The 26,265-nt window shown below is 36.2% G+C and overlaps 1 protein-coding gene across 9 annotated transcripts in view; it reads right to left on the reverse strand.

Annotated features, from left to right (window-relative positions):
- The window catches only part of SOX6 (SRY-box 6), a 691,286-nt gene that overhangs the window by 121,506 nt on the left and 543,515 nt on the right, over window positions 1-26,265 (reverse strand). For 8 of the 9 annotated variants that reach the window (XM_029207695.1, XM_029207698.1, XM_029207700.1 and 5 more), the window contains 2 exons: window positions 19,083-19,206; window positions 2,468-2,547 (listed from right to left, as the gene is read on the reverse strand). In XM_029207695.1, coding sequence (XP_029063528.1) covers window positions 2,468-2,547; window positions 19,083-19,206 — 204 coding nt within the window. Of the gene's footprint in view, window positions 1-854; window positions 978-2,467; window positions 2,548-19,082; window positions 19,207-26,265 lie in introns of all 9 variants that reach the window. The other variant, XM_029207704.1, reaches the window with a different exon arrangement.

Genomic DNA, 26,265 nt, shown 5'->3' on the forward strand with positions numbered 1-26,265 from the left:
TAACCCAGAAAGTTAAAGTGTATTTCAGTGTGAGATAACCTGTCTCCTTTTTTTGTGACTCAACAGATAGCTAGCAACCCTCCAGCATCTGATAGTACCCCGAGAGGTACTCCAATGATACAGGAGAGGAATTAAGCATGATAATGGAGAGAGGAGGACTGGGTCCCTATAGGAGAAAGGGGTTTGGTTTTCAAAAGAGCCGTATGAGCCATCCTCTCCCATGTAGTAAGAATATCCCACAAAAACAACAAAGAGCTTTATTGAAAGTTACATATGAAGGAGCTACTATAGTAGTTTATGTCAGGCCCAGGCACCCAACCTCACTTCAGCCAGAGAAAACTAAATTTGAAAACCTGAATTTGGTAGAGTTAGAAATCCTGGATAATAACTCTGACTCCAAGAATATTTCGTAACCTTGGTTAAATAACCTGACCTCTCTGAACCTCCATTGTTTTGTCTGTGAAAGCAGAATTATGTTTTATCAACTCCATAGGGTTGTTACATGGTCAAATGAGTTTTTTTTTCTTTTAATGTTTAAGTGTTTTTTAACTACTATACAGCATTATACATTAAAAAAAAGAGTAAGGGAAATAAAGATGGTTTTGAAAGCACTCATAATGTAAAGAATTTGCTTAAATATATAGCAATAAACAATGTATTTCAGAGGCGTTGGTCTGGGGTTTGCCTTTTTCTCTGAAAGAAAAAGGAGCAAAAATGAGCCTCCTTAGGAATGAGAAAAAGGGAGAGATTATGTTTTAGTGTTTAGGTTGTTTGCTACTTTTTAAAAAAAGCCTAGAATATGACTGAACAATCCAGTCCCCCACCCAATGAAGCACCAATGGAAGTATTCATACCTCAATCTGTTTGTGGTTGTAAGAGTGGCCACCACCATGTTCAAAGGTGTCCAAACTCCTGCCAAAACGGTCACTTAGGCCCTTTAGCCTTGGGTTAATTTGTGGGTGGGAGACATGACCTTTCTGTTTAGTAGCATATTCAGAAAAAAAAAAAAAAAAAGACAAAACATACTGTCAGAACTCATGAAACAGAACACGTATTTCTAAACCCAGGGTCTTGACCACACCAAAGAATAAAAGTAGGTTTAGGACCCAGATACTCTCTTTCACAGAAACTTGATTATAGGATCAAACTGCTTTCTTATTTTTGCCTCTGACTCAAGAAGACACGCGATAGCATAGCTATGAAAAAAGGAGAAATAGATTAGATTGATTATGAGTGAGGTTTCTTTTTATATTTTTACCAACTGCAGTAAGTTCCCCTGTCAGTAGTAGAGAAGGTGAGGGTTTAGAAGAGAGGTAGCGTTGCTGCTTTCATTAGGCAAAATGTCTAGCTCTGCTAGGCAGTCCATAATGGACAACATCTTCAAGACTTTCTGGATGAGGCTTATGACAAAAACTTCTCAAAGTACTGCAAAAATTCTTTATTTGTAGACCCAGTTGAAGATACTCAAAATGATACTTTTTCACGGTAAAATATCTGTACATTTTTTACGTTCAAGTCATATGAGTAACAGCAAAGAAGAAACAAAAATGCCTAGTTAGATGCTATTCCCTAGACTATTTAAGAAAATTCAAAAAAAATCACAGTAAATTATAAGAATAAAAACTATCTCTATCCACTGTATTGAAATTCAAGTTACCATACATTTTCTAAATGTTCAAATACTGAAGGTTTAACCATTATTTTAATGATATTATCTTTTTGTTTTTGTTAAAATATACACTCATATTTAAAGTCAATTTCCCATTAAGATGGCAGTGCTAGAAGGGTATAAAGATTACTTAGTCCTATTGTTAACCACCCCCCCCGCACCATTTTACTATGAAGAAGAGAAGGTACAAGTGATTTTTTAATTTAGCTTCCAAAACACTTTCTCTCCAATTTTAGTTCCATAGGTAAAGAACACTAACCCAGAATTTGGTCAGACACCATGCCCAGACTTTTGACCTGGCATGAGGATGAGGACGAGAATACACATATTCAGGAGCAAAGTGTTCACATTTTCCAAATAGTTAAAGTAACTTGGTAATAACAACCCCCTATTCCATGAGCTGCAAGAAGGAAAATATCCAACATTGTTTTCTGTTTTGATGCTTATGTGTAAAAGCTAATTGGACATGAATGGAGACGTGGACGAAGAATTGATAAGGAAAAAGCTTACATACCCAATAACAACCATAACAACCAGCCATAAAAAATTGTAAAACCATTAACTTACCTGATCGAGAACATACAGTACTGAGTCCTAATGTCATTTTTCCTTTAAAAATATTGACACTGACAGTTTTCTCTTCTATTTGCAGTATGGTAAGTACATAAGGTGTTAATCCTTCTAGGCTATGCTTAAAAAATTATTTAATATCCAGGCCATTATTTAGCATACAGCTGGTTAGCAGTTTTCCACTAAAGTACTGGCTCGGATCACACATTTTTTTCTTCTGGCACTCACCTGGAGCTGTAAAGGGCTGAGTCCAGAAGCAGCAGCAGCTGCCATTGTTGATGGAATGAACTGTACAGGGTAGTTATCACCTGTCGGAAAGAACAATGCATACAGGTTTAGACAATGAACAGGGAATCACAGCAGACAAGTACAAACATGGTCCTTGGATTGCCGGAGCTTTACAACATTGCTCTAAGCCCAAACATCTGCAGAAACAAAAGGCTTAGTTGGGCACAGACTTGCACTGCTGCCTTGGAACTTTTTGTTAACAGATAGCTGGTAGGCAAACTGGCAAAACATGAATGTGATGTTAAAAAAATTAAATGTGCAAGTCAAGCATGTTCACTCCATTACAAATCTTGTAATACATCATTTTTTTAAGAGTAAAAAAATATCTTAAAGCCAGGCTGACATTCAGTTCACTGAGAAAGCATTAAGGCTTTTACATTAAAACAACAAAACGTTTTGCCTTGGTAGGCAAGGCAGAGTATTACAGTCCAAAAAAGATTAAGAATTACTGACTGTCCATAACCCTAATGTTTATTTTATAAAAAATAGAGGAAAAAAATTAAATGCAACCTCTTTAATTTGATAGGGGTAAGAGAGAAGCTAATCTTATCTGCCAACATTCTATGAAACGCCTGGTATCCCAAACAGAGTGGAAACTATGTTTTTCTGCACTAACTTCCGGTGGAACCTAGTACAGAATCATGCACACACACTAGGCACCCATCACTTATTCTCTGATGATGATTTGATTAAATAAACACACATTTTACATGTGATATCTGCATTAAATGTCTGGTCGAGATTGAGCATGGTTTAGCAGAGATCAATGCTACATCTTAATGTGTTTCTGGCTCCAGACCACTCCTAAACAGGGGGGCTGAAGTACCTTCTGTGACCTAAGAACATAGGCTGTATGAAGCGAACAACCTGAAGAACCAAGAGAAAGTGATGAGGAATGTATTGTGATAGTGGCAATTGAAATCAAAATTAATACTTATGGATAAATTATACAATATCAGTGATTTCATGGAGTATCACTTTGACTTCAGCTACTTATTTAAAGTCAGTGTTATGTACTGTCTCTAGGCTATATTTTAATAGGCTGTTCCTCCACACATTTTTGACATTTACAATAATCATGCTGTTTTGCATGAACTTTTCCACACTAAAAGCTGAATATAATAATGAAAAGTATAGAAAGAATCACAGTAATAAAGGTAGTCAACTAGAAAGCAATAAAACCCCTTTTTTTCTGCGTGGACACTAATACCTGGAGCCTTCCTGGTGCCCCTGGTTCGTTGGAACTCATCCTGTTTGCCACATGAAGTTCCACTCAGCTGGCCCAATGTAAATGTTAAGTTGCTTTCACTTTTAACAAATTGTAAGCTTCTAATCTACACAGTCTCTTTGCATCATATCCATAATACCTCATCAGACCATTGAGCACAGTGTGCGCTTGTACACAGTCCAGTAACAATTGGCTTCTGATTGCATATGGAGCGCTGCTACAATGCATTCACTAACACTATACTGTGCTAGTCTCCTATGGAGTAATGTTCAAAATATCTGATCTTGTTTTTCCCCTTCCATGAGGTTGATTTTGGTTTGCAGTGCTACATGAGCTTTTTAAAAAAGATAACTAGGCCAAATTATTTTTTATGGTAAATGACTGCCGCTTTATGCTTAAATAATTCAACTGATCCTCTTGATATTTAAACTAAATTATCTGAAGAAAGAATATCCTAATCTAAGTCAAACAGTATTTCTTTGGTTGACATCTTATCAGGTTAAAAAAATCACAAAACGATGCTGAATTAATGATGCTTCAAAAATAGAGAAAAAAAAATCACCATTCCAACCATCAACATGGGCTGCCTCTCAGAACATTTTAGAGCTGTTCTTTCTTTAAATATCATGCCTTATTCATACTAACTCTAAACCATAACCCTCCTCCCTGTAAGTTTAATACCAGTTGTTGTTTTATTTGTACTAAAACATTTTTCATGTCAAACATATTTTAAAAAATCAAACTCTAAAAGAATTCCCTGGGGCACTCCTTTTTTCATAGCTGTCATGCTTCTATGCTATGAAATAGCTGGTTGTTTTTTTTTTATAGTTTTTGGCTTGCCAGTTAATTTATTACCATCTCTACCACACCCTGTAGTACTCTCCAGCTCACCTGCTGGCTACAAACAGCTTTCTTTCCACTGCTGATAAGCATATTTTTAAAATGTTTTTAACCTTTTTGCTGGTTTGAATCTGTATATCTGAATATAATCTTTGGAAAGCTATGTCTCCAGAACATATTGTATCAATACCAAAAGTAAAAATGAATACATTAGAGCAACTGAGTATATCACAGGGAATGATCAGAAGAGAGAGAAAAAGGAAAAGGCCAGAGAGGGAGAAGTAAGGGTGAAGAAGAGGGGGGTTAAAAGTAGAAGAGAAGATTTAAGAGGGAGAGGGATTTAGAGTACTGTGAAGTTTAATTCTTTTAAAAAGTTACAAGCTTTCCCCCCCTCCCCCTCGCCTTTAATTGTCTCTGTGTAAGAGTCGATCAAGAAAAAGTTCTCAGTGGCTGACTTGGCAAGGAATCAGTCAACATGTTGTAGCAATTTTTTTCAAATTTGTCTCTGGATTTGAAATGCTTGCGTGAGGACCCATTCTCTTTAAATCTGTACAAAAGAAGATGAAGCCTGTTGAAACAGGTTGGTTTTAGGCACTACTGTAATCTGGCTCTTGCTACCTCTAGTATAAGTAGACAACCTCCAAATGCCAATTTGGGAAATAATGCCCATTACATAAATCCATCTTTCCAGGCTTCTAGGTTTTCCAACTGATTATTTTTATCTGGAGCTTACAGAGCAAATATGAAACAGGAGTTACAGCCTATAGGACATTTGCCTGACATTAGTTTCACTTGCCACAATAACCAACATTGCTTTGGGATCAAAGCAGCTCCACAGCAAGAGTCCCTGAATGACAGGAAGTATATTTTCTAATTTTCAGGGAAACCGAAAGGAAGCCGAAACTTATTAAGACTTAAACACAGGAAAAGGAGGAGCTTGTATCATGAACCTAAGACCCATTAGACTCAGACTACCTCCTGCAAGAATACTCCTAGTTTGTGTAATTTGGATACAAACTTCACTTTTATTAAAAAGTCAAAAATCCCATGGGTAAAATTCTGTCCCTTTACTTTGATTCCTCAGAAAGACGAGGGACTGGGATGGTTGCAGTCTTCTGAGGTACTAACTTCAGATATTAACCTATTTAGAGAGTTTGGGAGGGGTAGAGAAGAAAAATACGTTAAACTAGGAGACAGGACTCAAAGATTCTTCAGTTACTGGCTCAAAGTCTCATACCTTATTTTCCACCCTCCAAAACAGAAGAAAGATATACTACACATCCCTCATCTCACAGATCATTGTCTGGTCGTATCACAGGATGATGGTAAGTTATTTGAGTTGCCAGATAACTCATAGATACACCCCACTTTTATGAGCTATTATCATTTTTGCTACAATATGGAAATATTTCAATTACAGCCAACAGTATAGACTTGGACATGCCACATTGCATCTTGCCTGGATGCATGTATTCAGAATAGCAAAATATTATAACTTTTCTGTATTCTGAGGGAATGCCATAATCAATCTGAATTTATCTTTGTGAGACAGCACACTGCAGCAAAAGTTAGTAGGCAATGAGTGACACGTTTAGAATCTTAAAAAGAAAACAAAATCTTTAATTTGTTCTGAGAACAATTGGAGAAAAAAATTGCCATGGATCATAGTATATATTGCTGAGATCACCATGCTCTTATTTCTCCTGCTAAACTTCTCCTCTATTCATCAAAGAATAGACCAATGATGAGAAGAGTCTTGATCTCAAGACTTTTTCTAAGAGCATCTGCATTGTTTTTCATACCTTTAAAGAAGCTAAGAATCAAGGATCAATCTTAATTTCTTTACTTATTTCATAGATGCATCCAAACTCTTGGCTAATCATATGAAAATCATGGGATTTGTCACAATAGCAATTAAATAAGTGAGTATGGACAAAATGATATACATGTATCCTCGTTACAAGAAATTAACTTAAAATAACAACTTAAAGTTCATGACTTAGTAACTCACCAATGATATAGCCTCCATATATGAAGGAGGGCACAGTTAAAATAATCTCAATCACCATAAAACTAGGTTAGTTTATACAGGTGAGCATATATAGTTCCTTCTTGGACCTCACCACTCTTATTTAAAAAGGGGAGTACTAACCTGAAGAACCTCAGAAATGCTTTGATTTCAAGTAGATGGATTTAATTAATAAAGTATTCCAGCAATAGTGGTACATGCCTCTGTTTTAAATAGTCAAGAAGAGCTAGAAATGGCTAGCTTCACAAGATGTCATCTAGATAATCCCATACATATAAATCACATTTTTTATACACACACACTCACAAAAGCTAGACTTTTCTTCATATCTTACACACTTAGATCATGCCTGCAAGAGTATAAAATGTCAAATATTCAGAATTTCAGTCTGAATTCTACCTCCACTAATTTCTAGATGTGAAAGTTTGGAAAGAGTTAATTTACTTCTTTGACTTTTAGTTTCTTTTTTTCTTTTAACAAAATATAGATAATGCCACTTATATCTTAGAGTTGTTATAAAAATTAAATGAGAATATATATGTATATTCATATACATGTATACATATACATTTATATATATAGATATCAGCAAATAAGTGGTGCTCAATAAATGCTAACTGAAACAAAGGAATTAAAAAGAAGTATTAGGTAGCAACTGTACATCAGCAAATTAGACAATCTAGAAGAAATGGACAAATTCCTTGAAACATACAAATTATGTAAACTGTCTCAAGGAGAAATAGATAATATAAACAAACCCATAATAAGAGATTGAATCAGTAATCAAAAACCTCCCAATAAAGAAAATTCCTGGACTGAATTTTTGGCTTCACCAATAAAGTCTACTGAATATTTAATAAAAATTAACACTAATCCTTACAAAATCTTCAAAAATATTGAGGAGGAAACACTTCCTAACTCTGAGGTAATGAGGCCAGTGTAAACTTGATAACAAAGCCAGATAAAGACATCACAGGAAAAGAAAATTATAGACCAATATTCTGTATGAATATTAAAATCCTCAACAAAATATTAGCATATTGAATCCAACAGCATATCAAAAGGATTATTCACCATGACAAAGTAGGATTTATCCCAGGAATGCAAGGGTGGTTCACCATTAAAAATAAAAAATCAATGCAATACATAACATTAATAGAACAATGGGGGAAAAACCCACATGATCATCTCAATTGATGCAGAAAAGGCATTTGACAAAATCCAACATCTTTTCATGATAAAAATTCTCAGAAAAAACTAGGAATAGAGGGAAAGTCCATCAACATGATAAAGGGTATTTATGAAAAACCCACAGCTAACATCACACTCAGTGGTAAAAGACTGAAAGCTTTTCTACTAAGATCGGGGACTATTATACCCACTTTTACTGTTGCTATACAACACTGTCCTAGAAGTTCTAGTTAGTACTAGAAAGAAAGAAAGAAAGAAGAGAGAGAGGGAGGAAGGGAGGGAAGGAGGGAGGGAGGGGATAAAGAAGGAAGGGAGGAAGGGAGAAAGAAAGAGGCAAACAGGTAAAACTAGGTAAAAATAGGTAAAACTATGTCTATTTGCATATGAAGTGGTCCTATATGTAGAAAATTCCAAAGAATTCATAAGAAAGCTACAAGAGCTAATAAATAAATTCAGCAGTTTCAGGGTAGAAGATTAACACACAAAAATCAACTGTGTTTCTATATACTAGCAATGAACAATCCAAAAGGAAGTTAAGAAAGCAATTCTACTTACAATAGCATCTAAAAGAATCAAATACTTAGGAATAAACTTAACTAAAGAGGCAAAGACTTGTACACTGAAAAACTATAAAACATTTCTGAAAGAAATTTTTAAAGATCTAAATAAATAGAAAGGCATCCATGTTCATAGACAGGAAGACTTCACATTGTTAAGATCAACAAAGCAATCTACAGACTCAGTGAAATCTCTACCAAAATTCCAATCATCTTTTTTTACAGAAATGGAAGCCAATCCTCAAATTTATATGGAATTGCATGGGGCCCCAATAGCCCAAACAATTTTGAAAAAGACAAATAAAGTTGGAAGACTCATACTTTCTGATTTCAAAATTTACTACAAAGTTAGAGTAATTAAAACAGTATGATACTGGCATAAGAACAGATATATAGACTAATGAAACAGAATAGAGAGCCCAGAAATAAACCCTTACATATAGTTAATTGATTTTTTACAAGGGTACCAAGACCATTCATTGGGGAAAAGACATCTTTTCAACAAATGGTGCTGGAAAAACTGATATCCACATGCAAAAGAATGAAGTTGGACCCTTAATTTATACCATATATAAAAATTAACTGGAATGGATCAAAGACCTAAACTTAAGTACTAAAACTATAAAACTCTTAGAAGAAAACATAGGAGTAAATCTTTGGATTTGGCAATGATTTCATGGATATGACAGCAAAAGCACAGGCAACAAAAGAAAAAATAGATAAATCAGACTTCATCAAAATTAAACAATTTTGTGCATCAAAGGATACTATCGAGTAAGTGAAAAGACGACCTACAAAATGAGAAAAAAAACTTGCAAATCATATATTTGATACAGGATTAATATCTAGAATATATAAGAACTCCTGAAACTCAATAAAGACAAAACAAACAACCCAATTCAAAAATAGGCAATGTACTTAGACATTTCCAAGGAAGATATACAAATTTCCAATAGGCACGTGAAAAGATGCTCAAAATCATTAATCATCAGGGAAATGAAAAACAAAACCACAGTGAGACACCACTTCGCATCTACTAGGATGGCTATAATTTTTTTTAAAAAATGGAAAATAACAAGTATTGGTTAGGATATAAAGAAATTGCAACACTCTTGCATTACTGGTGGGAATGTAAAAGGTGCAGCCCATATAGAAATCAGTTTGATGGTATCTCAAAGGGCTAAACATAGAACTACCATATGATACAACAATTCCATTCCTACGTGTATATCTAAAAGAACTGCAAGCAGGGACACAAACAGGTATTTGTATACCAATGTTCACAGCAGCATTATTCACAATAGCCAAAATGTGGAAACAACAGAAATATCCATCAACAGATGAATGGATAAACAAACAAATATATAGACGTAGATATATATATACAATGGGATATTATTCAGCCATAAAAAAGAATGGACTTTTGATACATACTACAATATGGATGGACCTTGAAAACATTATGCTTAGTGAAATAAGCCAGATGCAGAGGGACAAATATTGTATGATTCCATTTATATGAAGTACCTAGAATAGGCAAATTCATATAGAAAAATAGTGAAATAGAGGTTACTAGGGATTCAGGGTAGGAGGATAGGGAGAGTTATTGTTTAATGGCCACAGAGTTTTTGTTGGAGATGATTGAAAGTTTGTGGTATAGATAATGGTAATGGTTACAAAAAACTGCAAATGTATTAATATCACTGAGTTGTACATTGAAAAATGGTTAAAATAATAAATATTATTTTATGTATATTTTACCACAATTTTTTTCTTAAAGAAACAGCAGGTATACTAGTAAAATTGCTTTTGGTCATCAGGCAGAGAGGCAATATATCTCAGTCAAAAGCTCGGTTTTGGGACCACATTCCTAATGGATAAGAATGCAGTTTAATGTAGTTAAATTTACTTAGTTTCATGGTCAGACTTTATCCCCAAACATAGCGTTTTAGAATTTTCAAATAACTTTCATACACTTTAACAAATTTAATCTTCACACCCATGCTGAGCAGCGGACAACTCATGACATATTTTTTTAGATGACAAAAATGAGAGGCTCAGCAAGGTTAAGTGATGTGTTCAAGTAAGAATTAAATAAAATAGTGTAAAATATTTAACACAGTGTTTGGCACAAAGTAATTATTCAATAAGCTTTAGCTGTTATCATATTATAAATAGTAAGTAAGTGTAGGAGTCATGAGGAGGCAGACATCCTACTCCTAGGATCTCCTGGGAAACTTTAAGGGTGCTACTCCAGCAGCAATCATTTTAAAAATCCCAACTACACGAAGTCCATGGGTCAGCTGCATCATCCCTGGCACACAAAGGATGCTATCCAGTGTTTTTATTTTACAGTCAATTCAATCACTCTGATATACACATTGGCAGCTACGAAAGAGGCTTAATCTTTTAGTTTTCTCAGTCATAGGTACTCAATTGTATTCATCTTACCCTGGATTGCTATATCTCTCAGCATCATGATGTGAAAGAGCAAAGCAACCAAACTTCTCTGGTTTATGTTCTGGGCCCTGATAAGTTCCTTTTTAGAAAGATGTCTCTAATTAGAGAACGAGTTTTTTTTTTTTTTTAATAGGTGGGGTTTAATTAGGGATTACAACTCAATAAAAGAATTTCAGCAGAGATTATTTTGATAGATGTTCCCCTGAAACTGTACAATCCCGGTCAGCAACATGTCTCCTCAGCAACTCACCGGAGTGGGAGAGCTTGCTTGGTGTTCACTACCCATGGGGGCCCTGAAATGTCCAGAATAATGGGTCAAATTATCTGAAGAGGAGAAGGTTGATATCCCTAAATATATTTGTTTAGAATGTACTAATATGGATTCAGAAACAGTCAACTTTAACAGGAAAAATCAGCCCAAGGTGGTCCTTGCTTTCTGGAAATGAAGATAATTATTCAATCAGTCGAAGGCACAAACACTATGGAATTGTTTCAGGTTATGGGAAGGTGAAAAAAGAGCAAAAAGAGAGCAATTTATTTTGTAATTCATTAAAAACCAACGTAGCACTTATTCTTCTTCTTGCTTAGGGGATCAAACTATAAAGTTACACCACCATTTCAAGGCTTTTATATGTGACAACACTACTCCTCTAAAATTTCAGTCATTATCTCACAAGTGAAATTATAGCTATAGCTCAGTTTGGGGCAAAAAAGTTTTCCTTGTCCAGACACCATTCAAACAGTATTCTCCTTTCCCAGTTTCTGTGAATGACAAGAACACTGCATAGACTGTCTCCTAAGTATGGAATGTCTCTCCCAGTAGCATATGAACATATAATTTTAATCCTTTTAAAGTATAATTTTTATATACAATAAAACCTGAATTAGCCAAAGTATTTAAGAATTTAGGGTTCTGGTTAATTCAGTTCTCTGACATAACTTAGGGGTCGCCAGATAATAACTTTTTTACCAGGCTTGCTTGTGATTAAAAATCATCGTACATGTCCAAATCCGCTGTCCTGCCCTAAACAACAGGTTTTAGCCAACATAATCAAATCCAGCTTTGCTACCCCAAGACACTACTCTATGCTTCACAGATGCTGTTCAGCGGGGGTAACTCACTACTGCAAAATATTGCCTCAATGTCTAGATTCTCCTTACTTACATACTGCAATCTCAGTGATACTGTGTGAGAAGACATTTTATAAAATGGTCCAAACTCACTGACTATATAACAATATCTTCCCCCATAAAAAACAGTATTATTCCCCCAGACCAAACAAATGAAGAGGAAATAGGCAGTCGACCTGAAAAAGAATTCAAAATAATGAAAGTAAAGATGATCCAAAATCTTGGAAATAGAATGGAGAAAATATAAGAAACGTTTAACAAAGAACTAGAAGAACTAAAGAGAAAACAAACAATGATGAACAACACAATAAATGAAATTAAAAATTCTCTAGAAGGAATCAATAGTAGAATAATTGAGGCAGAAGAACGGATAAGTGCCCTGGAAGATAAAATAATGGAAATAACTACCACAGAGAAGAATAATGAAAAAAAAATGAAAACAATTGAGGACAGTCTCAGAGACCTCTGGGACAACATTAAATGCACCAACATTCGAATTATAGGGGTCCCCGAAGAAGAGAAAAAAAAAAGGGACTGAGAAAATATTTGAAGACATCATAGTTGGAAACATCCCTAATATGGGAAACAAAATAGTCAATCAAGTCCAGGAAGCACAGAGAGTCCCATACAGGATAAATCCAAGGAGAAACACACCAAGACACATATTAATCAAACTATCAAAAATTAAATACAAAGAAAAAATATTAAAAGCAGCAAGGGAAAAGCAACAAATAACATACAAGGGAATCCCCATAAGGTTACCAGCTGATCTTTCAGCAGAAACTCTGCAAGCCAGAAGGGAGTGGCAGGACATATTTAAAGTGATGAAAGGGAAAAACCTACAACCAAGGTTACTCTACCCAGCAAGGATCGCATTCAGATTCAACTCAACGGAGAAATTAAAACCTTTACAGACAAGGAAAAGCTAAGAGAATTCAGCACCACCAAACCAGCTTTACAACAAATGCTAAAGGAACTTCTCTAGAGAAGCAGGAAGCACAAGAGAAGGAAAAGACCTACAATAACAAACCCCAAACAGTTAAGAACATGGTAATAGGAACATACATATCGATAATTACCTTAAATGTAAATGGATTAAATGCTCCAACCAAAAGACATAGACTGGCTGAATGGCTACAAAAACAAGACCCATATATATGCTGTCTACAAGAGACCCACTTCAGACCTAGGGACACATACAGACTGAAAGTTAGGGGGTGGAAAAAGATATTCCATGCAAATGGAAATCAAAAGAAAGCTGGGGTAGCCATTCTCATATCACACAAAATAGACTTTAAAAAAAGACTATTACAAGAGACTAAGAAGGACACTACATAATGATCAAGGGATCAATCCAAGAAGAAGATAAAACAGTTGTAAATATTTATGCACCCAATATAGGAGCACCTCAGTACATAAGGAAAATGCTAAAAGCCATAAAAGGGGAAATTGACAGTAACGCAATCATAGTAGGGGACTTTAACACCCCACTTTCACCAATTGACAGATCATCCAAGATGAAAATAAATAAGGAAACACAAGCTTTAAATGACACATTAAACAAGATGTACTTAATTGATATTTATAGGACATTCCATCCAAAAACAACAGAATACACTCTCTTCTCAAGTGCTCATGGAACATTCTCCAGGATAGATCATATCTTGGGTCACAAATCAAGCCTCAATAGATTTAAGAAAACTGAAATCATATTAAGTATCTTTTTCAACAACAGCACTATGAGACTAGATATCAATTACAGGAAAAAAACTGTAAAAAATACAAACACATGGAGGCTAAACAATACACCAGTTAATAACCAAGAGATCACTGAAGAAATCAAAGAGGAAATCAAAAACTACCTAGAAACAGATGACAATGAAAACATGATGACCCAAAACCTATGGGACGCAGAAAAACCAGTTCTAAGAGTGAAGTTTATAACAATACAATCCTACCTCAAGAAACAAGAAACATCTCAAATAAACAACCTAACCTTACACCTAAAGCAATTACAGAAAGAAGAACAAGAAAACCCCAAAGTTGGCAGAAGGAAAGAAATCATAAAGATCAGATCAGAAATAAATAAAAAAGAAATGAAGGAAACAACAGCAAAGCTCAATAAAACTAAAAGCTGGTTCTTTAAGAAGATTAACAAAATTGATGAAACATTAGCCAGATTCATCAAGAAAAAAAGGAAGAAGACTCAAATCAACAGAATAAGAAATGAAAAAGGAGAAGTAACAACTGACACTGCAGAAATACAAAGGATCATAAGAGATTACTACAAGCAACTATATGCCAATAAAATGGAAAACCTGGAAGAAATGGACAAATTCTTAGAAAAGCACCACCTTCCGAGACTGAAGCAGGAAGAAATAGAAAATATAAACAGACCCATCACAAGCACTGAAATTGAGACTGTGATTAAAAATCTTCCAACAAACAAAAGCCCAGGACCAGATGGCTTCACAGGTGAATTCTATCAAACATTTAGAAAAGAGCTAACACCTATCCTTCTCAAACTCTTCCATAATATAGCAGAGGGAGGAACACTCCCAAACTCATTCTACGAGACCACCATCACCCCGAGACCAAAACCAGACAAAGATCTCACCAAAAAGGAAACTACAGGCCAGTATCACTGATGAACATGGATGGAAAAATCCTCAACAAAATATTAGCAAACAGAATCCAACAGCACAATAAAATGATCATACACCACGATTAAGTGGGGTTTACCCCAGGAATGCAAAGATTCTTCAATATATGCAAATCAATCAATGTGATAAACCATATTAACAAATTGAAGGAGAAAAACCTTATGATCATCTCAATAGATGCAGAAAAAGCTTTCGACAAAATTCAACACGCATTTATGATAAAAACCCTCCTACCTCCAGAAAGTAGGCATGGAGGGAACTTACCTCAACATAATAAAGGCCGTGTATGACAAACCCACAGCCGACATCATTATCAATGGTGAAAAACTGAAACCATTTCACTAAGATCAGGAACAAGACAAGGTTGCCTACTCTCACAACTATTATTCAACACAGTCATGAAAATCTTAGCCCCAGCAATAAGAGAAGATAAAGAAATAAAAGGAATCCAAATCAGAAAAGAAGTAATACTGTCACTATTTGCAGATGGCATGATACTATATATAGAGAATCCTAAAGATGCTACCAGAAAACTACTAGAGCTAAGCAATGAATTTGGTAAAGTAGCAGGATACAAAATTAATGCCCAGAAATCTCTTGCAGTCCTATACACTAACAATAAAAATTCTGAAAGAGAAATTAAGGAAACACTCCCATTTACCACTGCAACAAGAAGAATAAAATACCTAGGAAGAAACCTACATAAGGAGACAAAAGACCTGTATGCAAAAAACTATAAGACACTGGTGAAAGAAATTAAAGATGATACAAACAGATGGAGAAATATACCATGTTCTTGGATTGGAAGAATCAACATTGTGAAAATGACTATACTACCCAAAGCCATCTACAGATTCAATGCAATCCCTAACAAACTACCAATGGCATTTTTCACAGAACTAGAACAAAAAAATTCACAATTTGAATGGAAACACAAAAGACCCCGAATAGCCAAAGCAATCTTGAGAAAGAAAAACGGAGCTGGAGGAATCAGGCTCCCTGACTTCAGACCATACTACAAAGCTACAATAATGAATACAGTATGGTACTGCCACAAAAACAGAAAGATAGATCAATGGAACAGGATAGAAAGCCTAGAGATAAACCCATGCACATATGGTAAGCTTACCTTTGAAAAAGGAGGCAAGAGTACACAATGGAGAAAAGACAGCCTCTTCAATAAGTGGTGCTGGGATAACTGGACAGCTACATGTAAAAGAATGAAATTAGAACACTCCCTAACACTATACACAAAAATAAACGCAGAATGGATTAAAGACCTAAATGTAAGACCAGACACTATAAATGTCTTAGAGGAAAACATAGGCAGAATACTCTATGACATAAATCACAGAGTAATGGAAATAAAAACAAAACTAAACAAATAGGACCTAATGAAACTTAAAAGCTTTTGCATAGCAAAGGAAGCCATAAACAAGACAAAAAGACAACCTTAGAATGGGATAAAATATTTGCAAACGAAGCAACGGACAAAGGATTAATCTCCAAAATATACAAACAGCTCACGCAGTTCAGTATCAAAAAAACAAACAACCCAATCCAAAACTGAGCAGAAGACCTAAATAGACATTCCTCAAAAGAAGGTATACACGTTGCCAACAAACACATGAAAGGATGCTCAACATCACTAATCATTAGAGAAATGTAAATCAAAAACTACAACGAGGTATCACCTCAAACCAGTCAGAATGGCCATCATCAAAAAATCTACAAACAGGGCTTCCCTGGTGGCGCAGTGGTTGAGAGTCCGCCTGCTGATGCAGGGGACACGGGTTCATGCCCCGGTCCGGGAGGATCTCACATGCCGCGGAGCGGCTGGGCCCGTGAGCCATGGCCGCTGAGCCTGCGCATCCGGAGCTTGTGCTCTGCAACGGGAGAGGCCACAACAGTGAGAGGCCTGCGTACCACAAAAAAAAAAAAAAAAAATCTACAAACAATAAATGCTGGAGAGGGTGTGGAGAAAAGGGAACCCTCTTGCAGTGTTGGTGGGAATGTAAACTGATACAGCCACTATGCAGAACAAAATGGAAGTTCTTAACAAACTAAAAATAGAACTACCATATGACCCAGCAATCCCAGTACTGGACATGTACCCCGACAAAACCATAATTCAAAAAGAGTCATGTACCACAATATTCACTGCAGCTCTATTTACAATAGCCAGGACATGGATGCAACCTAAGTGTCCCTCGACAGATGAATGGATAAAGAAGATGTGGCACATATATACAATGGAATATTACTCAGCCTTTAAAAGAAACGAAATTGAGTTATTTGTAGTGAGCTGGATGGACCTAGAGTCTGTCATACAGAGTGAAGTAAGTCTGAAAGAGAAAAACAAATACTGTATGCTAACACATATATATGGAATCTAAAAAAAAAAAAAGAAAAGGTTCTGAAGAACCTACGGGCAGGACAGGAATAAAGACGTAGACGTAGAGAATGGACTTGTGGGCACAGGGAGGGCGAAGGGTAAGCTGGGATGAAGTGAGAGGGTGGCATGGAAATATATATACACCACCAAATGTAAAACAGATAGCTAGTGGAAAGCAGCCGCATAGCACAGGGAGATCAGCTCGGTGTTTTGTGTCCACCTAGAGGGGTGGGATAGGGAGGTGGGAGGGAGACGCAAGAGGGAGGAGATATGGGGATATATGTATATGTATAGCTGACTCACTTTGTTATACATCAGAAACTAACATACCATTGTAAAGCAATTATACTGCAATACAGATGTTAGAAAACAAGAAAACAGTATTATCGTCTTAACAAAGTTACATATCAATTATGTTGATATCTGTGTCTAGAAGAAAATAAGGCCCATAACCTGATTTTGAAATATGGAGAATTTTAAATTTAAAAACATGGAAATTAAATAGTTTCCACATACAGTTCATTTAAAAGGATTCCAAAACTGGTGTAGGGATAACAACTCAGATTCAGGTTAAACCAGTAAACTTAGTTTACACCAACATTCTGAAGGAAGTCAAGGTGAAGAAAGTTCAAAACTACTTATAGAGGTCAGAGAAGAAGTGAACCACTGCACTGACAGAAAGATATTCTCTGACCAAATATTATCCTGTCCTTAATATGGATACTAATTTCACAGAATATAACTTGCTCTAAAAATTCTGCTCTAGAAAAATCAACTTTTAACTTTGAGTAACACAATTTTCCTTTCACTGTGGTACCCAAAAACCGTTGTTACTCCTAGTTTTGACTGCTTTATAGCTGAGGAATTTTGAAAGTCAGTCCTTAAATTAGCCAATCGCTTAAGATCTCTATTCTTTGAATAATTTGGGTTTTGACACAGACATCTTTCCTTTCCTCACAAGGAAGGGGGTTTTCTACCAAAAGCATAAGAGTAATTGATGGCAAAAAATAGATGTTAAACCCCACTAGGTTTGTTTTTACGCTATTTAGTAACATTCCTTACAGAGAATTTTAGTAAAGTGATTTATACTTTATTACTGCTTTAAGCATATTAAAATACCTTTGTTCACTTTATAAACCCATACACAAAGAAACCGCTGCAGTCAGATTTGTTGCACTCAGACTGGGTGGTTAATATAATCAGGTTAATATGTTAAAAAGAACTTGACACAGAAATTATTAATGAGTAGAACAAGGTCACTACTTCTGAGCTGAGGTCAGTTACAAAGAATGCACAAATGAAATTCAGGTTGACTTTTTATTTACTTGACTATCTTCTTACATTGGATTCCTTTGGCAACATATCTTTAAACATTTAAAGCCCTGTTTACAAGGATGCTCTGAAAGAAGCTTCAAACCATTATGCCCCTAATTGAATTCCCCAGGAGTCCAGTAAACTCAGAGGAATAAAGAAAAATCATAACATTTGCTAAATCATCTCAAAACATACTTCACTGCAAGGTTACGTGTCCTGTTTTTTGCGGTTCAAAGATGAATAGGAAAATACAACTGACTGCTTCATTATTTAGACTAAAATCAAAAAGAATTTTACCTATTAGTAGCAAGCTAATTAAATCAGCCTAGTTTTAACTCTTCTTCCAAGAGAAATCAGACAACAAACAATAATAGCATTTTATACTGTATGCGACCACTCTCCTAGAGTATAAAAGCTCTCAGGAGGAGCAAAGTATCTTTAACCAAAGACAATTATTCACGGTAAAGGTATGAGAGAGAGCTGACAAAAGTTTGTAGGCCTGAGGGAAAGCAGCATTTTATCTGTGAATTCAGAACAAACTCAAGTGGAAGAAGAGAAAGTAAAAGTTTTTAGCAACCAATTCGTTTATTAACATGCCCCCTTCACAATTCTAATTTTACTTTAAAATAGCTTTTATGATCTTTTTATTCATAGTTCCTTCATATGCTTCTGTGCTTGCTGTGATTACTAAGCAAAAACATATGGATCTTAGCATTCCCCGAAGAATGTGAAATCCCTTCTACTTACCTGGTTTGTACGTTATCCCAGGGGGGAAGAGGAATCCCTGCTGGGCAGCAGCAGCTGCTGCCAGGGTCCGCTGGTCATGTGGAAAAATTGGGATCATGAGCGGAGGCATGTGACCCTGAACCTGCTAAACAGAAGAGAGCCTATGATCAGACAGAGAGCAAATGTATGCCAAGGAGTATTTGTTTTTCACCCATGGTGGTGTGCTGGTACCCAAACAGCCACCCACTTTTAACCTCATTCCAAATCTGCTCCCTGAGAAAACTTCAGGCTAAATTCACCAAATCCCTTTCAGATTCCACTGGTACACCAAGGACATAACCTCATTGTGAATTTGCCTCATCCCTGCTTCCACTAAATTATAGTTACTGGTTATCTTTTATCTTGACTTTTTTTCCTTTTATTTTCTTTCTTTTTTTAAAACAAAGAACTAGAAGAAATGTTCTCTTCTGTCACCTTACAATGTTGAAAGGTTTTGCCCTTTCACCTGCTTTGCATTCTGTACTTTATTTTGAAAATAGTACTTAGTATCTTTGGTCAGAAAGTAATGTCTAATTTTTATATATTCCAAAAGCTGCAGCTCCCCAGTTTAGGTATCTTATTTCAAAGCCTCACTGCATTATGTTAAACATATAGCTCTTCAGATTTAAGGCTACTACATCTTGGCTCCCAATTAAACTAATATTCTTTGCCATCCACACCTCGATGTAACACATAAATTGCTTGTCTGGCTAAGCAGTTTTACAGCTTTATGCACTACCATGTAGCTGAGTAATTATGGAGCTGTATTCAGAGAGCACTTCATAATAAATCCTACTATACCAAATTTCATTTGACCTCAATAAATGTATCAAAGAGCACAAAAATGCAAAACAGAAAATCTTCACTCTATATCAGCATTTGTATTCCATATAAAGAAAATAAGAACTATGACAGAATCATGTCTGTGAAAATCACACTTTAATTTCCTAGCTCCCTCCCTTACTCTATGCATGCTGCCCTGATTCCAATAGCATCACAGGAAGGTTCTGTGCTGGCTTTTAGGGCATGATTTTATAAATTAAACTATAGGACCTTTGTTATTTAAAGATCAAAACTAGGACGTACTAAGAGAAATGATCTTTAAGTTCAAACTGGGTCTTTGCCCTCCTTACCAGTATAAAAGATCTGCATTATATCCTGTTTAAGATACAAACCTTTCCCAGTAATTCTACCAACCCCAAACTCTTCCCCTGTTTAAATTCCTAAATCTTCTCTTTAGGCAAAATTCCATATACTGGCTGATGACCCTGTTTAAATAGCACCAACTTGCCTTGTCCTGTCCCTGTTCCCTCCACAGCCAGGGACATATTGCAAAAATGTTCCTGTGTAGGTCTAAGAGGTTTCATTTACCAACAGTTTCTCTCTAGGGAAAGCCCTAAGATGTGGGTTAATAAAGGGCAAGCAAAAAATAAACACTTTACAGTATTTTTCAGAATTCATTTCTCAGGAAAATCAACTTATAATAAAAAGGTCTTTGTGCAATTACTACGTTGCCAGTGGGGCGTGAAAGAAACTAGCTTTGGGCAGCTATTTCTTCCATTTTAGCTGAGGTAAGCCCAAGTTTTGTACATTAGAGTACCAACTTAGCCTGCTTAAACTGGAGCTGATCCCCTAGCGCCCAGGTCTTGCCTTTAACCCTGAAGAAAAGCACTAGGTTTGCTGTTCAACTCCAGCTTGTTGTGACCTGATGCAAACCTGAGATGTCAAAGATGACAGCGCTGTTCTATGTCAGAAAATTAAAAAATGATATTTTTGTGGGTGACTATTGTGCAGTGCAAGAGTATATCAAAGGAAATCCCTTCATTTACTTCTAGAAATATGGTCCTAGCATGTACCCAGAACACAGCACAGATGCTTCACATTCTAAAGAAAGGAAACAAGAAACTGAGGAGTCTAGGTATCAAATTTATTTATTCTTTCCTTCTTTCATTTAACAAACATTTATTAAGTTATTATTATGTGTGGATCTTGAAAAGTAACTGGAAAAATGGGGGCTATTTTGCTTGGGAGAGAGAAGATATATGCTTATGTTCAAATATTTGAAAGAATTATGTATGGAAGAAGAACCAGATTAAGTCTGAGCAGTTACAAAGAGCAGATCTAGGCTCAAAAGAAAGAGATTTTAGGGAAGTTGAATGCAAAGAATTTTCTAATAATGAGCTATTCAATAATCACTGTGATTAAAGAGGTCGTGTGTGCCATTTCCCAAGAGGTGGTCAAGTAAAGGCTGTATACTCATCTGTTAGAGATGCTTTAAAGGATATGCATAACTAAAACCCTGATTAGATAATGACCTATAGTGCCTTTTCAACTTTATAATTCTATGATTGTTTAAAAATCAACATTAGGAAGATAATGGCATATAGTCATTCCTTTACTCATTCATTCAACACATATTTTTATTCAGAATCTACTATGCCTACAAAGGCTTTGTTGTCAAACGAATCTGAGCTTAAATCTATACACTGCCATTTCTATGGCTGTGTGATCTTGAGCAGTTACTTAGCCTTCCTGAGTCTATTTCCTCATGTAAAAACCAAAGCTAATGATACTACCTTACATGGTTGTTGTGAGGATTAAATAAACAAGAAAAGTAATGCTTGTGGCACAGTGACTGGCATATAATAGGCACTAAGTAAATGTTAGATCCTTGCTTTTCTCTTATATAGTTTACAATTCAGTACTAGAAAATTATCAAATTACTGATAAAACAAGAAACAGTGGATCTTAACCCATAACTCTACTTCAAAAACAGAAAACATGAGCCAAATAAATAATTCAGTTTGGCAGGCAGAGGCTTGTTTGTTCTTAGCAGACCCATGCCTCACAGAGCATTATCCCATCCCAAATATCCAGAAAACCAAGAAAAAGAAGGTGGGATTAAAAAGCTCATTTGAAGATGTAATTTGGGATCTTTGGTGTTATTCATTAAACAGCATCTTCGAATGAAAACATAATTTTATTTTTACATTGGTGCCCAAGCTCTTCAGATCTTAAGACAACGTAAAGGGATCAATGGCAGTTAGGCATCAGACCTTAATTATTGAAACTTGGTGTCTGAAGATATTTCCTTTGTAATTAGCTACGCACATGAGATAATTAAGTAGGCCACCTAAGGTCATTTTTTTTTTAAACTTTTTATTTTATGTTGGAGTATAGCTGATTAACAATGTTGTGATAGTTTCAGGCGCACAGCAAAGCAAGTCAGCCATACGTATACATGTATCCATTCTCCCCCAGACTCCCCTCCCATCCAGGCTGCCACATAACATTGCGCAGAGTTCCCTGTGTTATATAGCAGGTCCTAAGGTCATTTTTAATGCCAAAGAGCTGCAGGTGCTTCATATTAACAAAAGCTGTAAGAATTAAGGGAAGCTCTTTTCTGTCCATCACCCTCTACAAGGTAGGATATTTTAGAAAGTTTCAATGTTAACTATTAGGTAAGACGCAGTTTCAATAAACTGAGGGACAAAGTAAATAAGGAGGGGGACAGAAGGCATTGTGAAAGCAATGATAATGATGGAATCACAGAGTTGAAATGGAGCTTAGAGTTTATCTAACCTAGTAGTTCTCAAAGTGTGGTACCTGACCAGCAGCATCTAACTTCAAAAAGCAAATTATCAGACTCCACCCCAGACCTATGAATCAGAAACTCTGGAGGTTGGGTCCAACAGTCCAAAATTTAGACTAAAATTTAATCCAGAGAAGTGATTCTCAAACTTCTACGGACTTCAGAATCAACCAGAGGGCTTATTAAAACAAAAATTGTTCAACCCCACACTCAGAGTCCCTGAATCAGTAGATCTGAGGGGGAAACCTGAGAGTGTACTGTTCTAACAAGTTCCCAGGTGAAGCTCGTTAGTGCTGTTGGTCCCGGGACCATTCTCTGAGAATCACTAATCCAATTCAAACCTCACAATTTACACATAGGGAACCAGGTGGCTTAGAGAAGGTAAGGCTCTCACTGTCATAGGCAGTGTGGAGGTCACACTGCCTATAACAGAGCTGGATCTAGAATCCAGAACTGCTAACCACCCTGTCCAGTGCTTTTTCCATTATATCACATGGACTTCATTGATAGAAAAGAGAGAAATCATGTGTGTACACTCTTTGTATAGAGAAAATCTGGGGGGCTGCAACTGAAAATAATTTTATATTTCAGAGGTGTGTCTCTGGAGGTGACTGGGAGTATAGATATTATGTTGTTCAGTTTTAGTCTGTTCCTTCTCTCTTATTTTATACCCAGAATATTTGATCTCAAATCTATTGTCATTAATTCCAGTTAATTCATTAGCAATAATCATTTAGCTCCAGATGATAAAATTGCCCTTAACTCATTTTAAGTAAAATAATAATATGAAAACTCAAAATGCCCTTTATTAAATACAAGCCAAAGTATCCAGTAGCCATTTAGAACAGAGGCTGAGAGATGATGAAAACTCCTCTTCTATCTCTAATTACAGAAATCATCATCATCATCACAGCAACTAATATGTTCCAGTATTTCCTATATGTCAAGCACTGGGAAGTGACTCACATGCTCTATCTCATTTAATTCTCAAAACTTTGTGAGCTACCTACTGTTATTATCCTCATTTATTTAATGACAAAGACAAAACCACGAGAGGTTAGGTAACTTAGCCAATTAAAAAGTGGTAGAGCCAAGATTCAAGGGCAGGTATGTCAGGCTCAAAGTCTATACTTTTAAGTACTATATTATATTAATCATAAAGTCATCTTTTGCTAAACAGACCTAAATGAGATAAGGAATATAATTCTTTGTGAAAAAAATTATTTGATTGAAAGTTTTATAAATATAATTGTAAATTTACATGTGGCTGTAACAAATAATACAGAAAGATCCCATGTTCGCTTAACTCAGTTTCCCCCAATGGTAACATCTTGAAAAATTGTAGAACAATATTACAACCAGGGCACTGACATTGATACAATCCAAAAATCTTATTCAGATTTCACCAGTGGGATACCATTTAAAAGAAATTATGTGTCTTAAAAACTAGCAAGGGGGCTTCCCTGGTGGCACAGTGGTTGAGAGTCTGCCTGCCGATGCAGGGGACACGGGTTCGTGCCCCGGTCCGGGAAGATCCCACATGCTGCGGAGCGGCTGGGCCCGTGAGTCATGGCCGCTGGGCCTGCGCGTCCGGAGCCTGTGCTCCACAACGGGAGAGGCCACAACAGTAAGAGGCCTGCGTACCGCAAAAAAAAAAAAAAAAAAAAAAAACTAGCAAGGGTAATGAAGGTCTATGAATACTTACGACTGCTATCTTTCATACAAAGCTCACCAGTATGACCCAGTGCAAATAATGTGAGTGGAAATCATGAATGAAAGCAACAATTTCTCCTTTCATAGCTTGCCATTTATTTTACTTACTAGAATATTGGTTGAAGGTGGGACAAAAATGGAAAGCAAGGGCAAGGTGTGGGGGAGAGGTAAGGAAAGAGGGCTTGGTGGCCACACAAGAATCACATAAATATCCAAAATATTTTTCTTCTATGGAAGTTGTGAATTAAGTTTACTGCACTGCATGTCAGTGCCTAAGGCAGATAAAGAATTTTGAAAATACAGAAAAGCCCCACCCTGCTCTGAAGAATGTAAGCCTGCCTTTCCTCTTCCTTCCCATCATCCTATTTTCCCATTTGGTGACGTGCCAGGAAAGGCAGTCACATTGTAAACAGCAACCTTCAAAATTATTTTACTGAAGAATAAGAAATAATAGAGTTCCCCTCACTCCATCAAAGAGTGACCAGTCTCCACATGTCTTTTCCAGGAAGTTATCAAAATTTCAAATAGCATCTTTTTTTCTTGAAAGTGTAGTTTTCCCTTAGCCCAAATTCAGAGATTCTTTAATTATCCCATAGGTAAAAGTAAAACTGATTTTATTAATATAAAGAGTAAAACAATGTGACCAAAAATAATCTCTGAGCGTGAAACTGCATTATTTTTATTGCTTTGGAAGTCAGCACTAACTGGGTATGTAAGTTGAATGACTAATGAGAAACCAGGAACCCCATCATAGGTGAAGCCTAGTCAGTGCATCAGGAAAGAAACAAACTGTATCCCCCAAAGCACAACTGCCCATTAATTCTAAACTTCCACAATCCCGGACCAAAGCATTTCCCTTCTGCAGAGGGTAGGGAACACATTCTTGAGCAAATAGGCTACATGCCCAGAAATTTTAATTGCTACGGTGTTCCTCACATCTTTCAGACAATCAAGACAGCAGCAGATGCATGTGAAACACTTAGGTTCTGACTCTTCCTATTCATAAAACAGCATTGTTGCATCAACACTTATGCCCTTTGTTTTCTCTGTGCTAAGTTGTTGATGATGCCATTTTTTGCCATCTGCCCCAGAGCTTCATTAAAGATACATGAATGGGCTAACTGGCCTGATATCTTGTGAGGAACAGGTGCTATTGTTTGTCCCTGAAGACTTGCACTAAAGATATGACTCAGAATACTTGAGAAAGAGCATCTGCAGCAGTCAGTCAGAGGGCAACTTGGCAGAGACCTGGCTACGTGCTAATATGCAGAGTGACACTCGGGGGCTCATTTTCTTTCATGAGGATTATTTAACTTTTCTTAGAGATAGGAAATAAGTATTTATTGAAAATCATGAACATATTAATGTCTATTACTAAGTTAAACACAGTGAGCAAGTGAAGATCTTTTTAATGCCTTATTTCTAGAAAATCATTCCTCATGTGATTTAATTGGATAAAGCTTCTTTAATCTGTTGGAAGGAATGTTTCCAACATTTGTAAATCATGACAGAGGGAGGGAAAGACAGAGACAGAAAATACAGAGAGAGAAAGAGCCATCAGAGAGGGAGAGGCAGGGCATACAAACAGAAAGGGGCAGGGGTAGGGGTGGGGGTGGAATTTCCTTAAAGGCCCTATTCTTTATTGCAAAGAATAGCTGAGTCATTTGCATAACGTGTTACCATTATAAAAGCTGCAGTGTCTAGAGTGAAAGAAATAAAGTCCCCAGAACCTTACATGAAAAGCCTTCAAGGTCATGGAGGTATCTTCTTACTGCCAAAAAATGCATGCCAGATCTCAGTTAATTCTGGAGAGTTAGGAGGGAAAAGGTCTCATTTGATAGGATAAATTAGTGCTTTAAC

Source organism: Monodon monoceros, unplaced genomic scaffold, assembly GCF_005190385.1.
Source record: "Monodon monoceros isolate NGI ecotype Baffin Bay Population unplaced genomic scaffold, NGI_Narwhal_1 Super_Scaffold_7, whole genome shotgun sequence".
Lineage (NCBI taxonomy): Eukaryota > Metazoa > Chordata > Mammalia > Artiodactyla > Monodontidae > Monodon > Monodon monoceros.